At 41.2% G+C, this 18,993-nt stretch overlaps 1 protein-coding gene across 1 annotated transcript in view; it reads right to left on the bottom strand.

The window, feature by feature from the left end:
* The window catches only part of LOC126184511 (ATP-binding cassette sub-family G member 8), a 322,638-nt gene that overhangs the window by 87,003 nt on the left and 216,642 nt on the right, over positions 1-18,993 (bottom strand). The window contains exons 10-11 of the mRNA XM_049926904.1: positions 7,977-8,218; positions 3,241-3,460 (exon numbers count right to left, since the gene is read on the bottom strand). Of these exons, the coding sequence (XP_049782861.1) occupies positions 3,241-3,460; positions 7,977-8,218 (462 nt within the window). The remainder of the gene's footprint in view (positions 1-3,240; positions 3,461-7,976; positions 8,219-18,993) is intronic.

The raw sequence follows: 18,993 nt of genomic DNA, 5'->3' as shown, positions 1-18,993 counted from the left end.
TGCGTTGTCCCGTTTGCCTGTTGCTGAGGATAGAGCATTCGATTCTTCCGAACTTGCTTGCATGTTCATTGATTCGGACAGCGATGATGTGGTCGAATCGTTTCCGATTGATTTTCGTTGTGTAGCTACAGCCACAGCTGCTGACCCTGTCCTTGCTACCGTTTTGCGTTTTGTTGCTACGCAATGGCCCTTGTCAAAGTCACGGACTGAGGATCCGTTGGTTCGCAGATTTTATGCTCACAAGGAGAGACTTTTTGTACGACGTGGTGTTTTGCTGTTGCGTTCAGATAATGATCAGTCCAGGGTCGTGGTCCCACGTTCGTTACAGTCCTCTGTCTTAAAGCTTCTCCACCAAGGACATTGGGGTATAGTGCGCACGAAACACTTTGCTCATCAGCACTGTACTTGGTTCAGAATCGATGCTGCGATTACGAATATGTGCTCTTCTTGCATGGCGTGTGCCGAACAACAATCCGCACCACCGCGGAAATTCTTTGCATAGCCAAAAGCCACTTCCCCTTGGCAACGCTTACACATCGATTTTGCTGGTCCATTCTGGAATGCTTGATGGTTGGTTCTGGTCGATTCCTTCAGTAATTTTCCTTTTGTTGTCCGGATGTCTTCCACGACATCTTCTGCCACCATCCAAGCGTTGTCCGCTATCTTTTGCATTGAAGGTCTACCACAGACTATTGTTTCCGACAATGGCCCACAATTCATGTCCGCAGAATTTCAGTCATTCTGCAAGGCCAATGGTATTCAACATCTGACATCCGCACCGTTTTCTCCTCAGTCAAACGGTGCCGCTGAACGTTTGGTCCGGACTTTCAAGTCACAGATGTTGAAGTTGAAAGCGTCGCATTCTCGGGACGACGCGTTATTGCTCTTTTTGTCCTTGTATCGCTCTCAGCCCCAAGATGGTCGCTCGCCGGCTGAGTTGCTCCACGGTCGTCCTCTTTGAACCTTGATGTCTTTGCTGCATCCGCCGCATCAGGTTCCGGTGCAGCGGCAGACTCCTGCTTCTGCTCCAGGTGACGTTGTATTCTATCGCAACTATTGCAGTTCACAATGATGGCTCGCAGGGCGCATTCTTCGCTGCCTTGGCCGCGCGATGTATTTGGTTTTGGGGGCCTCTGGTGAGGTGCGTCGGCATCTCAATCAGCTGCACCTCTGTCGTCGCACGGGTTCTGCCGCTCCCCGTCTGCTTTCAGCAGCGGTGCCGTCCGGTCAGCGCCCTGGCGACCCATCTACTGGCTCGCCTCATCCCCAGGTGTTACCGACGCTGCCTTCCATTTTGCCCCATGGCGACGCGCCACCACCGCCGCCGCCGCCTGTTCTACCGCCGGCGCCGCCTGCAGTGGACGCGTCGCTGCAACTGCTGGGCGCCTCCCTGTGTCACGCACCGCCGATCGCTTCCCGTGACCAGTTGTCCTCTGCCACGGAACTCTTGCCCGCTCCGGACCAGATGTCGTCTTCGCCAGTCGGGTGCTCCGACTTGATGGAGGTCGACCCTTCGGCCCCTCCTGACTATCTACGGGCGCATACACCGCATGTTGGCGTGCACCCTGGACTAGGTTTCCAGGCGTTTCCTAGCTCCCCTCGGACCGAATGGCCGGGTGCGGGTGGCACAGCCTCGCCTGTTGTTAGGCTCCCCACCTCGTCGCATACGTCAACATTGGGTCCTCCCCACGGCGGGCGGAAGCCTTATAATACAACCGTTCGCCGATTTGCGGGGGGAGGAATGTGGTGTCACCGCCAGACACCACACTTGCTAGGTGGTAGCTTTTAAATTGGCCGCGGTCCGGTAGTATACGTCGGACCCGCGTGTCGCCACTGTCAGTAATTGCAGACCGAGCGCCGCCACACGGCAGGTCTAGAGAGACGTACTAGCACTCGCCCCAGTTGTACGGACGACTTTGCTAGCGACTACACTGATGAAGCCTTTCTCTCATTTGCCGAGAGATAGTTAGAATAGCCTTCAGCTAAGTCCATGGCTACGACCTAGCAAGGCACCTTTACCAGTATAGACATTGAGATTCTATTAATGTATCATCAAGAGCAATGTTCTACAAATGTGGATTAAAGTTAAGTATTCCAGAAGCCAGCCTGCGTGAGTTTAAGCGCGTGCCTTTCAGCTTCCTCGCCTTGTGTCTAGACTGTCTTGTCTAGACACAACACTACCCACCTCCCCACTACAACTCAGATTGCCCTGTGCATCAGCCTCCAATCTACGATATTTCCGAACCAGAGAAATTTAGATAGCGGCACCCAGCCACACATCTGTAGCCAGAAGCGGGAGAAGGTACTACTTATACGCAACTCAACTGCGCATGCGCAAGAGCCCGCCCGCAACTGCTCAAATGAATCTAATGTAAACAGCTGTCACATCACACTCATCAGAGGCAATTTGTTGTTAGGAAGCATTGCATATTCTTCCTAAAGCCTTTGACACACGTTGGTTGGCAGACGCTTGTATGAGCACTGTGTTCTGTTGTTGTATATGATGCATTTCCTTTGCTACTTAAGTTTTATTTTCGTTTTTTTTTCACTCGTTCATGTTTTGTTGCAGCAGTATTATTCTGCAGAAGGGGGATACAGTAATATCCTTCGTTAGAGTATTGGTTCTTACCAGTCAAAATCACAAAAATTTAACTGGTAACTAAAACAATGAAAAACTCCCGGAAGTCTAAAAAATTCCCAGGTTTTTCCCGGATCTCCCGGGTCGTATACAGCCTGAATAAAGGTATTGCCCTATATGCAAAGACTAAACACAAACAAAATATTGAAAAGACACTAAGATTAATCTGGCTGTAAACGGCCACTGAAGAACATACAGTAACAGGGTGCAGATCTCCATTGAGAAACTCTCGATTGTCTATGAGAAAACTTGGTACACTTCTACTTGTCAGATGAAGAGAAACAGCTAGTAGTTTGTGGGCATCCAGTTTCTCTAACTCGTTTGTTGTTTTGTAAGGTATAGTGCAATTTTAGCAGTTAGTGTATATGATGAGTCAGAACATTCTAAGGTAGAAAAAGGTGAGAGAACTATCCTTGCATTTTCCTGGTACAGTTTTAGTAAGCCAAAGCAAATTTAACAAAAGATGTTGAGAATATGTTTTTCTGGATTGGTCTACATGTATACTGTGCAATACCTGACTGTTAAAACTCACAGCTCACATGTAACATTCTCATTAAGCACTAGAGCATATGATTCTACAGTAAAAGATCAATACAGATTACCTCCTGCTCCACCATTTCCAGCCCACTGTCTCAAAAATTCAATCAGGAAAAATGTGTCAAAAATATCCATTCCTCTCGTGGGTTGGTCCAGCACAACTATATCAGTATCCAATAACAGCTGAGATGCCACACTCAGTCGACACTTTTCAGACATTGTCAGACTGGCCACTTTGGTGTATCTCACTTGATCTAGTCCTAAATCTTCAATCAAAGCATCAATCTGAAACACAAAGAGGCACAAAATGTGAAAAAACGTATTGTAAAACTATGATGTGGATTTTTTTGAAACTTTATGAAAGTAAGTAGAAAAGTAAGTTTTTGTACTTTACTGCTTTGCAAAAACAGGAACAGTTCTCCCTATAACTTCTGTATTTGACAAGATGGAAGTCTGGAAGTCTAGTAATATTAGGTTGGTGCACAAGTTCATAGTGTCTTTGCTTTGCATGTTAGTATTCCAGTTCCTGTGGGTTTATTTATCAATTGTTATTTTTTTTATTTTTAGTTGACTGCTGCTACATGAGTTTACATATTGCCATTTTGTCATTTGTATATAGTGAATGGAGCTATGGATGCTGGAAAATGGAGTGCCAAGTCGAAAAAGTGGAGCATTTCTGATATATTCTTCTGTATGAGTTCAACAGAGGGGTGACAACAGCAGGGGCAGCCAGAAACATTTCTGTTGTATATGGGGATAATGCCAATGGACAGAGCATGACAAGAAAATGGTTCTCTCATTTTGACATTAGTGACTCTCCACATTCAGGAAGATCTTCAGGGTTTGATTAAAATCATTTAAACAGTTAATCCACAATGATCCATGCCCCTGTACATTGGGAAATGTTATGAACTATGGTCATTCCACTATCGTGCAACATTTTCATGCAATGCTGAAGGTTCAAAAATTTGGTGTATAGCTACAGTGTGGTCTAAGCCAAAACCAAAAACATCAGTGGGTGGCCATATGTGCATCCCTGCTTGCTCATCATCAATTGGCTCTTGAACAACACTGACCATCTCTATCCTGTATTGTCGCTGGTGATGAGAAATGGTGTCTTTTTGCTAACATAAGAAATGGTTGAGCCCAAACAAAGCAGCAACACTGGGTACAAAGACTTGCATGCATTCAATAGACATAATGTTATGTTACTCATGGAATGGTGATGGTGTGCTGTACTATGAACTGCTTCCCCAAGGTATAACCATCACTGCTGACATTTACTGTCAATAACTGAGATGTCTTGCAGATGCAGTCCAAGAACATTGACCTGAGGGACTGCATGAAGTGATGCTACTCCACAATAACATCCACCCATATTCTACTAGACTGAAAAAAAAAAAAGTACTAGAGAGAAGTTGGGCTGGGAAGTCATTCCGCATCCACTTTATTCATATGGTCTTGCACCCTCAGATTTTTCATTTTTTCTGCTCTCTATTGAACAACCTTCCAGGAATTTCCTTTCCAGATGAAAATGCATTCTGAACATGACTTGATGAGTAGTTCACCTCAAATACACATGATTTCTACAGTTGGGGAATCAAAAGGTTACCCCAGCATTGGGAGACTGTTGTAAATAGTGAAGGAGAATACATTGTTGATGACTAAAGTCTCTGTCATGTGTATCTGTTGTGTTTATTAAATGTATGAGAAAATGCTACAAGTTTATGCACAACCCTAATAAGCAGTGCACAGGCACACAAGCCAATGAAGAATACCTGATGCAGTGACAGCCGGAAAATGTGAACACACTGAATGAATGTCCATAAGAGCATGTACAGACATTAATCCAGTTCCCAGACTCCACAGAATGGCATACTCTTCTATCCAACAAGTGTGAAAGCAGCATCATAAAATGGTATATGGTCTAATAACAATGAATGAAAAAAGTTGCTGTCTAGCAACTACAGATTTACTGCATTTATCCAAATATAAGACAACCCCAAACACAAGACAACTCCTTTTATTTTAAGGACATATTTTAACATATTCAGAGTAATCAAAACCACAAACTGTTTGATTGACGTAAAGTATCTGCCTTAAAAGTTAAAATTATACCTATTATAAATTTATCTTTATTTTGATGTTACAAGGAAAAATAATAAAAAGAGAAACCAATGATTTACATTAACGTGTGAACTATTTCTTTTCTATCTTTTCTGCTTACTACTCCTGTCATCTGTGGTGTCACTGCTTTTCATCATCACCACCACCACCACCACCACCACCATTCTAATAGCACAGCTGTGAGGTTTCTATCTTCATAATCACACATATCTGGCTGTTTCTTCTGAATGTGTTGTGATTCCTGAGGCTGTAGTTACATTAGGATCTGAGATCTCAGCTGAATTTCTTTTTCCCCAGGATACATATCAGATTTCATTATTGTACTGATGTGAAGTGTTACAATGTCTCTTGCTTCAAAACATATCACCTGCCCGCCTCTCTTTCACTAGCTGCACAGAGCCAGCAGCTGACACACCCCACTGCATTCCTGTTACACATCACAGTGTGTGTTGACAACACTATAGCATGAAACATGCAAGTACGTCACTGGCCCTTATCTAGACTTTTACCATTTCCTGCAGACATGAATGCTACTGGTGAGTAACTGTTGAGTGTTTGTCCAATTTTAAAGTCAACCAAATTCCTACTACAAACGAATTCAACCAAACTGCAGTTTGAACATGGTAGATCTACATAAAAAGCCAAAGTACAGGGTATAGATTCCCCCAGTTGACAACACAGCATAATTTGCTGCTTGTGCACTACTCACCGCCCCACACTCATCATAGTTCTCAGCCAAACCAGTGTTACTGTTCTCCTACAACCCTTGCTTGAGCAACTGTGAAAAACAAGTTGCAATATCTTCTAGTGTGCAAGTAATATAAAATAACAGCAAGTAATACATAACTAAAAAATTGTAATCACATTTCAATCCAATTCTCAAACTTTTTCTCATACCGTGATCTACTGAAGTCTGTTGGTACTATCTCCATGACGGACCTTACTGCTGTAATTTATTCTTGTAATAACAATTACAGTCAGTTTAATATGATTTATTTCATTTGTTACACTTTTCATTCAGGATTAATTTCTCTTCTTATTTCATCTTAATGTCTCTCATAAACTAAATAAAGTATTGATCTGGTTTCAGAATCAAGTAAAGTTATTTGTTTGACAACATTTTAGCTTTTGAATGTTACCTTTCCTTAAAAAGCAGCATTAATGTTTGTATACGGTATCCATACGTAAATGAGAAGCTTTATTGCAAGCCTGTCAAATACAACACGAGTTTGTTAGATGATAGATCTTAATGCTGTTTCTTTCTGTGTTTCACAAAATTGTCAAATTTTAAGCAGAACAATAGATTGTTGTAACAGCTAGTTCATAGTTTCTGGTGCATCTCTTGCAGTAGCAGTGCCTGAGTCAAATGTCTTGTTCAAGCAATGCTGATACTGTATCGAGTATTTCAGCATATCAGGAACTCTTGAGCCTGTTTGAAGGATAGTATGGTTTGCTAGTCCTGCCCTTCCGGATTCTTCAAAATAAATCTGCACATGACCTCAATAGCCAAAGCTTCATCTGTGAATGAAAGATGACCCCTATATACTCTATTAAACAATGTAAAAATGTTGACCTCAGTAGCAATAGCTTAATCCATAAATATAAGACAACTTTGTATTTTTTGAATGATAAACTCGAGAAAAAAATCTCATACTATAATTGGAAAAACACAGTGTTTTTTAATAGCATCCAGATAACAATGTGAGAGAAAACACAAATCACACTGAATTAGTTGGAAATAAAGTTTAATATTCATTTTGTCCTAAAAGGGGTGTTGTCTACAAATCCTTATGCTTGCATGAAGTATGCTCTAGATGGATTTCATAGAAACTGTATGACCAAGAAAGGCTATAGGTAATACAAGCGTTCCCCAAAACACCAGTGACATTTTACTGGTGAATATTTTGTCATATTTTGAGTCAGTAATGTACTACTGCAGTTTATTTTATTTATAAAAGAGGGTTATAGTATGCAGTTTTCAAATTTATTGAAATAATTTTCTGGAAGACAAATCTGAAGTTATGAATATAGCTGCAACACAAGATATGTTACTGTACAACTAAGAGCTACCTGATGCTAACAGTTTCTTCTTACTACACAAATTGTGTACTTGTGTACTTGTAGCTCAAAAATTATGCTTCCTGTCACAGTACACTCAACAAATTCATTACACTCCTGGCACTGCCACACGTCCCCCACCAGCTACAGCATAGACTTAGGACATTCACCAGTTTGTTAAAATGTATAAACATTTATAGCATAAATAGTTTCCAATTAAATACAAAATTGAAAATAAAATTGTGAAAAGAATCCACTTGCAACATGGCGCCATTTTCTTGGCAGGATGTATGACAGATACAGAGGCAAACTGTGTTCTTTATGCTGTGGTTTAATTAGCTGTTAAATTGCAAAACAATCATGGAACTTTTTGTTGGTTTACACTAATCGTAGAAAATCCAACAGTCATATTCCCATATATTACATGTATGTTTAATGTACTATTTAGTTCAGAAACAAAATGCAACACACACACACACACACACACACACACACACACACACAGGGGGAGACAGAAGGGGGTGGGTAATCAGCAGTAAGTACCATTTGCAGAAACATGTATAAAGCACAACAATTAAGATGTAATTTACCTTAACACATTACACATATACCTTACCCTGTCTTTAATTGCCATTTTTGTAATAAGACTGCTGGCCTTTCGCATCCAGTTGTAAAAATGAAGTGTCTGAAGAACACTTAGATCTGGGCACAGGAAGCCATCACAATGGACATATGCAACACATTCCTTTAATTGTTTTGAATGTACTGGTTGCCCATTTAATATGACGTCACCACGGATCTTGCCTATGTTAGAGGAACGCCCTGATAACACCTCCAGTAGGGCCGTGCCTTCTTCTTCTGAAATTTGTGCATGAAATACTTCTGTTATACTTTGCACATAGTTTTTTCATGTTCATTTACATCTTGTCCACAATTGTGAGACTCTACAGTTCCTCTGATGTATTACTAAAATGGATATTAGAGCACTTTTTACAAACTACAGTTACAAATGATCATAAAAACATAGATTAGTTGCCTGTTGTTTATTTCACAAGAACAGATACCGTATTTACTCGAATCTAAGCCGCACTTTTTTTCCGGTTTTCGTAATCCAAAAAACCGCCTGCGGCTTAGAATCGAGTGCAAAGCAAGCAGAAGTTATGAAAAATGTCGGTACATGCCGCCACAACTAACTTATGCCGCCGAATATACGTAGCGCTACGCAGGCATGCTTTGTAGGCACAAGGATAAATACTGGCGCCAAAATCTCAGCGTCAGTAAATAAATTAAAAAAAAAAAGTGGAAGACGAGCTTTTTTTTCTCCACCGCGAGTTTCGACCAATGCATTTTCATACATTATCCAACGAAGTAAATACAAATTCCGTATTGTTCATCTTCGAATGTAGCACAATTTCAGTGTACTATGAAAATCTGACTGGCAAGACTGTTTGGGATGTTTGTCAATATGGCCAACTCTACGTTCTGAATTTTTTCCTATCTGTGAGAAGAGATGGTTGCTAATAGGAACCTGATGAAATTTGAATCATATACAGTATTCTCTTCACCATAAGAATTATACGAATATAAACATTTTGCCATGTATTCTTTCGTGTTTGCTGCTATCTCATTTAAATCCTGTCTGCCTAATAAACTACGAAACTAGAGTGAGACAACAGCAAACGCGGAAGAATATACGTATCGTGTCATGTTTATATTCGTATTATTCTTATGCCTAGTAGTGATACAGTCAGAAATGAAGCACGGCAAGTGACTAGATTTTTAAATCTAAAATGACTCTAATTTCTGTGCAGAATTTGATGTAATAAAGAAGCGACCGCAAAGATTTTCAAACGGAGAAAAATTTTCCCCTAACTTTCGTTCAGAACATGTTCTATCATACGCAGTCTATTATTTGATTCTTGTTGATCATTATCAAAGAAAGCAGCAGTGTAAGTAACAACAAATTGCGGTCTCTTGCCATTGTTTCGCTAATGAGACGATTCCTCTTTTTTTTTTTTTTAATTGTACGCGGCGGTAGCGCACACAAAAGCAAGCCGTGCCGCGAGCCGCGACAGGCCGTAAACACGCACTATCAGAATGCGACAAACAATGCATGACACAGTGCAGTAATGCATTTTCAGCTTAAGAGTGACGCAAACACCTATAACAAAGAAAACTGCAACTATCAGATCAAAGCAAAATAAGCAATCGATTCAAACCAGACGAAGCATGTGAAAAAGGAAGGGCACCCGTATAAATACGGACGGAGCGCCTGACGCATAGCAATGGCTACGTGGTAAAGCTTAACTGCTAAGCTTAGACTCGAACCAAACTACTGTAGCTGTATCGTCATTCATTCGACCTAAATTGTGTCTCATATTACAATGGACAAACTTTGTTTCCATTTGGAGGTGCGGCCTAAAACTTTTCTCTCCCCTTGAATTTCGAGTCTCAAATTTCAGGTGCGGCTTAGATTCGGGAAATTTTTTTTTCCTTTATTTCGAGTCTCATTTTTCAGGTGCAACTTAGATTCAAGTGCGGCTTAGATTCGAGTAAATACGGTATGTTGAGAAGTTTGTGGTATGAATGTTGTCATTATAAATGGTGTAGTAACATCAGATGGAAGTTGTGTTTTAGTGCCGAGATGGACCTTTTGTACATTAACCGAATTGCCACGTATGAGACTAGCAAATAAACTACAGAAAGCAATTTATGTGTTATAGTGACTAACTTAAGAATTTACTCTGACAGCAAAGATGCATGCCATCAGAATATGCTATAGGTTAAACATCCATGAACACATTACATTTAAATTTAGTAACCAAAATTTACTGTATACAGTTTCATTGAGTATATGCTATTTATTGTGAGTGATCCTGTACTTTTAGCTGCATTGTGTGTAAGGACCTGAATGAATCATATTCTGCAGTTATGGTATGATAGTCTTTTCACTGCCTGTGAACCAAGTAATGACAATGCGAACAGTGCTATTGTAGTTTTATTTGCTACCACATCCTTAAAACACAGCTGTTTATGTGTCCTACAGTTTATATTACAAAGCTTCCCACAGATAAGCAATGAAGAAGAATGGTAATGATAATACAGTAAAATGCATGATGTAAATGAATGAAAGCAACTTCAGGAATAGTCAAACAACAAACTTCTGGGCTACATAATTACACGACTTCTACATCTGATTATCTGTGTCCACTCTACATCTACATGGGCCACTGTATGGCACATAGCAGAGGGCACTTTGTGCCACTGCTAGTCATTTCCTTTCCTGTTCCACTCACAAACAGAATAAAGGAAAAACAACTATCTATATGCCTCTATATGAGCCCTAATTTCTCTTATCCTATCTACATGACCCTTATGTGCAATGTACATTGGTGGCAGTAGAACCGTTCTGCAGTCAGCTTCAAATGACAGTTCTCCAAATTTTCTCAGTAGTGTTCTGCAAAAAGAACATATTCTTCTCTCCAAGAAATCACATTTGAGTTCATGAAGCATCTACACAATACTTGCATGCTGATCGAACATATCAGTAAGAAATATAACAAGCCGCCTCTGAATTGCTTTGATGTCTCTCTTTAATCCAACCTGGTGGGAATCCTGAACAACTGAGCAATACTCAAGAATGTGTCATACTAGTGTTCTATATGTGGTGTTCTTTACAGATGAACCACACTTTCCTCAAATTCTCCCAATAAACCAAAGCCAACATTCTGCTTCCCTGATACCAGGCTTGTGTCCTCATTCCATTTCATATCCCTTTGCAATGATATGCCTTTCGTATTTAACTGTCTTGAGTGTGTCAAGCAGCACAACACTAATGCTGTATTCAAAAATTACAGATTGTTTTTCCTTCTCATTAACTTACGTTTCCCTATGTTTAGTATCTGTAATTTTGCAGGTCCATTTTTTTTTACCCTTCTTGTTTATAGGAGTTGCCTGCACTTTTTTCCAGTTGCTTGGAACTTTCTGCTGGGGAAGAGATTCGTGATAAATGCAAGCTAAGTAAGAGGCCTATGTCATAGAGTACTCTCTGTAAAACCAGACTGGGATTCCATCCAAATCTTGTGACTTATTTGTTGTCAACTTGGTCAGTTGGTTCTCTGCAGCATTGCCTATTGCTATGTCCTCTGTATGGGGGTTAGTGTAACTGTCAAACAACAGTACATATGTATGACCCTCCTGTGGGAATGATTTCTTAAATGTCAACAATTATGTCTTTGAAAGATTTCTTAAATGTGAAATTTGAAACACTAGCTTTCCTTTTGCTGTCTTCTGTTGCCACACCAGACTGGTCAACAAGTGATTGAATAGATGCTTTCGACCCATTTAGCGATTTTACTTAGGACCAGTATTTTCTTGAGTTCTCAGCAATATCTTTTGCTAAGGTATGATGGTGATAGTAGTTGTATGCTTCATGCATCAATATTTTTACAGGTTTACAAATTTGTACTAACTTTTTCCTTTCATCATTTGCACTTTCTATTTTGAATTGAGAGTGTAACACTCTCTAGTTCTTCAGCATTTTCCAACATTTTTTATTAAATCATGTTCAGTCTTACCTTAAAGCACTTACTTGGCACATACTTCTACAGAGTGCAATTTACAACACATTTAAACGTTGCCCACAATTCCACTATCCACTATGTCCTTCATATTGGAGCTAAATTATGTCCATTCCTTGTCTATGTGGGATGCTAACAACTGTTTACCTGAAACTTCCTGGCAGATTAAAACTGTGTGCCCGACCGAGACTCGAACCCGGGACCTTTGCCTTTCGCGGGCAAGTGCTCTACCATCTGAGCTACCGAAGCACGACTCACGCCCAGTACTCACAGCTTTACTTCTGCCAGTACCTCATCTCCTACCTTCCAAACTTTACAGAAGCTCTCCTGCGAACCTTGCAGAACTAGCACTCCTGAAAGAAAGGATATTGCGGAGACATGGCTTAACCACAGCCTGGGGGATGTTTCCAGAATGAGATTTTCACTCTGCAGCGGAGTGTGCGCTGATATGAAACTTCCTGGCAGATTAAAACTGTGTGCCCGACTGTTTACCTGCTCTTTCTAGCAAAAATATTTTGTCTTCTTTGAAGGCTTTATTAACTTAGTAACTATCATCACTCTGATGACATCATGATCACTAATCCCTGTCCATATGCTGACACCATAGATACGGTCGGGCTTGTTTGTAGCTACAAGGTCTAAAACGTTTTCATCATGTGTGGACTCTCAAACTAACTCTCAAGACAGTTTTTGAAAAATGTGTTCAAAACTACTTCACAGCACAACCTGTCCATTCCACCTGCAACCTGTAATGAATCCACAGACATTGCAGTCCTTACTCAGTAGGTTAAATTCACCTCAAACTAATATTGCATGATCTGGGTATTTCCGCACTTCTGTGTGTTGACTTTCTTTGACTGATTTTAAAACTGCCAAGTGGAATCTGGTGGCTGGAGAAACATCCAAAAATTAACTTGAGCTTATCTAGACCTATTACACACTTCCACATAAATTCACAGTCAGACTCAATTTTGAGCTTGACACAGACAATCAACTGCAATGAATAGTCCCCTTCTGTGGCATCTAATCTGTCTTTTTGATATATGATCCATGCCTCACTAAATATTTCAGAGCATTCTACTTCAGATTTCAGCCAGATCACAGTTCTGAAAATAATTTGAGCATGGCGACTTTACTGGAAGGCAGTAAATTCAAGAACTTTATTGCAAATGCTTCCATTTACCATTAAAATTTAAGGTCAAAGTATCTTTGCACTGTAGATGTACTGATTTCATTCTTAGAATATCAACTGGTGAGTGTTCATCAGAGGACCTCAAACCATTGATCAGCCTAAAAAAACCCATGTGCACTCTACAATTACTATGCTACCAGAACAGCTGCTTCCTTTGCATAGAGCAACCCTAACCTATCAAGAGAAGTTCTCCACTCCATAACACAGGTTAAGAAATTTGTAGCCAAGACCATCACAGAATTGACAGAGCCTTCAGTTGAGACCCTCTACTTGGCTCCTAAGCAAATGACCCCAATCAGTTCTGGGAATGAAGCTGCAAATTATGAGCTCTGCTTGCACCTCACACCAAGCTCAGCAGGCTTCACCACTTCTGCCAAATGCTTGTATGAACTGAGGATGTCCTCAGAACCCATGTGACAAATGTCACTGGTGCCGACTTGAGCCACTACTTGCAGACGACTGGAAAATGCACACTCGATAGCTGCAGGCGGGGACTCCTCCAAATTTCGGATGAGGCCCCCGGGTAGACATACCGACTGCACACTAGATTTATTTATTACCATGCACCGCTCACTCTGCAGTGAGGGCAGATCCACTGCATCTTTTATGTTCCATCCTTTCTTGTGTCTCTCACCTACTTCTTTTATTTAATCTAGTAAAATGTACCATGTGCATCTGTGTTAGTGATGATATTATGAAAAACATGAAGTTTCATATTGTAAGTTTAGCTTCTTTGCAGTAATTTTTTCTCCTCAGTATCAATATGCACATGATAACATCAGATACAGTCTGCATACCACAGAACTATTTACAGTTATTTAAAAGTTGTGTCTTTATGAACGTATACAGGTAGGGCCAACTTTACTGGTCATTTTTCATTATTTTTTATTCAAAGATGCAATAAAGTAAAGTCATCTGAGAATGTTATACCATGAGTACATGTTTCCATATATTATGGGCACACATTTTGTATTAAATAGTGAAAAACAGTTTGAGAATTAATTTACAGTACATTATGTGACAAGTACTCTTGAAGATAATATTAAACCCACCCAAACACAAGAAAAGTGGTAGAGTTTTTTCATAAATAAGAAATTAAATTTTTATACAGTATTTCTCTCAAATACATAGTCATTAGAGTTTATGTCAGTAAAAAGCTATTACTTTGCACTTTTTGGCAGTAATCAGTTAAAAAATACTGACACTGAGACTTGATAAAATAACTACTGGTTTAATTTCTTTGGTGATTCTGCTCTGAATCTAAAAAGATAATACATTATCTTAAAAACCAAAACCATAATGTTTTATTTTTCTATGATGAAGGTTAATTCTTACTTAGTGTCATAGTCACGGAAATCTTCATTTTTATAGAAGAGCCTTGCATATTCAAGTGAATATTTCTTAATGACTATTACAAACCCATAAATGTAAATACATGGAAGAAGGAAAATTCCTGTTTTCTGAATATTAGTTTGCAAGTCTTAGGGTACTTTTTCAGCTTTTTCCATTACACTAAAAAATCTTTATTGCATCCAAAAAAACTTTATATTGGATGCTGTATTGCTCAAAATATTATACTATATTTTAACACCGACTGGACATAAGCAAAGCTTTTAATTCACAAACAGTTTAGTTTTCTTGAATCTGCTCTAGACTACTATTCAAAGTTTCTGTTACAGGTGTCTGGAGAGTTTTAAGTTTTTTATCACTGATTAAGACCCTTGTGTTGTTCATACTTTTATCCATTATGGATATGGAACACTGCCACAGTGATGCATGAAGGTTTTCTGAAATACTGGTAACAATAACCAGTAACATGTTGTGTGATTCAATTTTTATTATACCATGACTCGTTCCAAGTCACTTAGGGACTCATCATAAGAATGCACACAGTTGTAATAATCATTTGTAGCATTGTGGAGGTCACTGTGAAGAGTGATTAGCATTCACGAATTTAATCCTGGTGCACAAATCACCTTGGAAAACATAATTTATATTTTCCATTAATATTGATTACTGATGTATCTTCACTCATGACATGCACGTTTCAGAGATTGCGCATCCATACAGTTCACAGGGCTGATTATAAAGGCCACTTGGGTAAGCTCTCTGGCATGCTCTGATGAGCTGCCAAGGAAACACTATTATTTAAGTGATTGCAAACGAGTGCTTGGCAACCCGCAGTTGCAACGGCCACTCCATCAGGTTGTGTCTTACAATAAACAGCACATTCCTGTGTGGGAGCAATTCTCCTTCTCCACACATTATAAGATTGTGGAACAGAAACTTACCTTGTTATTGTCAATTCACCACTGATGCAAAATATCTTTGGGCTCAAAACTTTTTCTGTTTCTGACTTCCAGATCACTGACAAAGTGCATTTTGTGTCTCAATCCATTTATTTTTCATGATTAGGACTCCTTACTGTGGTCCTACAGGCCCCTGTTTGAGAATACATTGGGCCAAGCTGGAAATGTCGTGGCACATGTTTCTCTTAAGCTCTTGGCAGTACGCAAATTTTGTTAGCCCCACCTCATTCCCTTCGCCATTCATGACAAGATAAAGTTTGCATTGCAGCATTGGCAGGATCAGTGTGTCATTTCCCCTATTTTGTCAAGTAGGTGGGCCACCACTTTGGTATTAATTCAAAAGCCTGATGGCGCCAAGCACCTTTGTGGTAATTTTAAACATACAGTCAACATGTCTCACAGATTCATATCCCACTCTGCAACAGGCAGAGTTGTTGGCAAAGTTGTCAGGGAGCTAGTACTTTTCCTGCATGAGTTGCGTGCCACTTACCTGCAATTACCGCTGGATGTTGTTTATCTGACTTTCCTGTTCCTAAACACCTCTTTAGGCTTTACCATTTTAATCACTTTCCTTTTGGAATCTTGTCAGCACTGAGTATTTGCCAATGGTGTTTGGAACATTTGATTCAGGACATTCCCTGTTGTGTCAATTACCTTGATGACATCTGGGTCATGGAACTTACTTGGCAGGAATATTTACAAAACCTACAGTCAGTTTTCCAATGCCTCCTAGAGAATGGCCTTCATTACAAGATGGAGAAGTGCGGTTTTTTCTCCCCGAAGATGCATTTTTTTGGATTATTTGCTTAGTAAAGGTGGCCTTGTGCCCACAGACGCCAACATCAAGGACATTGTTGACCTACCAGCACCCAAGAACATGAAGAAGCTCCAATCTATTTGGGTAAGATTTCGTATTATGCTCAGTGCATTTCCTTGGCCACCCACAACTGACAGCCTTATAACCAGCTTCACCAGAAGGGCTTTAAGACTGTCTAGTCTGCAGATTGTCAATTGGATTTTCAGTCTCTCAAGCAGGTTCATGCTAAGCTTTCTGTCTGGCTTCCTTTACGCTGGATAAACTTTTAATTCTGGCTTGCGATGCATCCCAGGATGACATTGATGTCATCCTGTCCCATCAGAATCCAGCTGGCATCAAACAGCCCATGGTTTTTGGATTAAAAATGCTACCCACTATGCAGTGTAATTATTCACAAGTGGAAAAGGAAGCACTAGTCATTATTTTCAGAGTTAAAAAGTTCCACATCTTCCTGTAAGGGGAGAGGTTCCTCCTCATCACCGACCACGTGCCATTGGTTTTCTTATTTGTCCCTCATTCCGAGCTGCCAGATAGGACTGCCCACCAGTTGCAGCAGTGGACCCTCTTTCTCAGTAACTGTTGTTATTATATTTGTTACCACTTCACTGCCCAGAATGCCAATGCTAATGTGCTATTACAGCTCCCAGTAGGTCCCAATCCAAGTTCGATCAGCTGAAGGCTCTTGTGTTCATGTTACATGATTCGTTACAGCAAACCCTATCACATTTTCCCTGGACAGCATGCAAAGTCACGACCACCATGGCCACTGACACACTTTTCTGGAATATCGTTTCAGCAGTCCAGTTGGGTTGGTTAGAGCATGTCTCTCTAGATGCAGATCACGCATGGCATACATTTTTCCTACAACGTGAGAGGTTCAATGTTGTCCTACGGGTTCTCAAACTTGCCATGGAGGAGCAATGCTGTCATGTGGTTGTTCCCCTGGTGGTGTGTCATCACATACTCCAGCTGCTGCATGCATCACACTGGTGTATGACTCGTATAAAGGCATTGGCGCAACATCACTTCTACTGGCTGGCAATTGATTGTGACAGCAAACATCTGGTGTGTTCTTGTTGGGCTTGTGTACAGAACCAAGCTTCATTGGCACACCAGTTCTTACCTTGGCAGGTCTCAGAGCACCCTTAGGACAGGGTGCAGGTTGATTTTGCCGGCTCTTTTTTGGGCGGTATGTGGTTATTGGTGGTCAATGCATTGTCCAGTTTCCCATACATAGCCAAGCTTTCCTCCATGTCATTGACTACCGTGGTTGGTGCATTGATTATTTTTGCCATTGAGGGATCCCCTGGGACCCTGGTATCTGACAACCATCAGCAATCTGTGTCATGGGAGTTTGAGGACTTTTGCATTTGTGACGGTTGCAGTCAATGTGTGCAGAAAGGCAAAACATTTGCACGGGCCACAGGGTCTCTTGGATTTGCTGAATCCTTGGTTGCATGCCACAGACCACTATGGACAGCCACATTTTTCTCCTGGGGCTGCCGTTTGGGCGTTGTCCTTCAGCTGGCGCAAGGTGTGGCTGTTGGGTGTTGTGGTGGGCCACAAAAGTCGGCAGTTGTTTGTGGTGGAAGTTGGTGGGAAGCAGCTGACTCACGTGCAAATTGGCTATGTCCATGCCCTTTTGAGACATCACTGCTGCAGTCTGCTGGGTGGCATGTTGGATCACAACATTACTCTGGGTGAGCATTCCTACTTGCAGTGGTGTGCTTCCCTGCTGTTGCCCCCCTCTGCACACTCTGCTGCCTGCAGCAGTGGCTCCCAGTGAAGCCCACACCTGTGCCTGCTGATGTTGAGCACATAGATTTTGATCCATCCTCCTCCTCCCCCACCTCCTCCCAACCCCTCACCAATGGAAATGGCATTGTCTCCACTTCTGCCAGTTGGACCACACCATTCTGTAACCTCCATGCCATTCCAAACTTCAGGCAGAGCTGGTGGCATCAGTGTTGCCTCCTTTCATAACTGCTTCACTGTCACATTCCCTTTGTGCCTCTCCGGTACTGTGCCAGAGGTTGCAGCAAATACCTGGTCATTTTCAACCCTATGTAGCCTTCAAACAGTATTCCTTTGTTTAGTATCATGATGGAGGCAGATGAGCTGGAATGGGTAGCACAGTGGGATGGTGCGGAAATTGACCATAGGGGATACATGTGACTCACAGTTGAGCAGATCCGCTGGCAGAGATGTTTACTGGTGGTGTTTGCTAGCAGTGACCTGGCTGGGCCAGTGATTTCTCAGAGGTTGACTACCGTGGACCTCACATAGTGTATTGTGCTATGTGTTGTGCTGAGTGATTAGCCATTAGCCGTTCACACCAGCCGTCTACTGAGTTCTTTCCGTGCTGCTGTAAGCTGTCGCGGGCACACCGGTTGGCAAAGATGTAGTGCAGAGATCGATAGTAGATGTTGAATCAAGAGCACCTATCAGAAAAGAGGCCAAGGACACACTCGCAAGCAATATGCCACCAAAGCCCTCTCGACCACTAGTATTTAGATCACCGTCACTGACCGGAGGGCCTCAGTCACCCAGCTGCTTAGTCACAGGCACTCTAACTTGCACTCCTGTCTGGCATCTGCCATTCATTGCAGAAGGGCTTAAGCTCCAACAGTAAATAGGGGGACTTGTACTGCACCAGCAGTGAGGCTAACATGTACTATTATTGAAGAGCTCATACCACAACACATGGACTCTGTTAAAGTTAAGTAGCAGCTATC

This window comes from Schistocerca cancellata, chromosome 4 (genome assembly GCF_023864275.1).
Source record: "Schistocerca cancellata isolate TAMUIC-IGC-003103 chromosome 4, iqSchCanc2.1, whole genome shotgun sequence".
Taxonomy (NCBI): Eukaryota; Metazoa; Arthropoda; class Insecta; order Orthoptera; family Acrididae; genus Schistocerca; species Schistocerca cancellata.
Note: the sequence above shows the minus strand (reverse complement) of the source record. Positions and strands in the feature narration are given on the sequence as shown.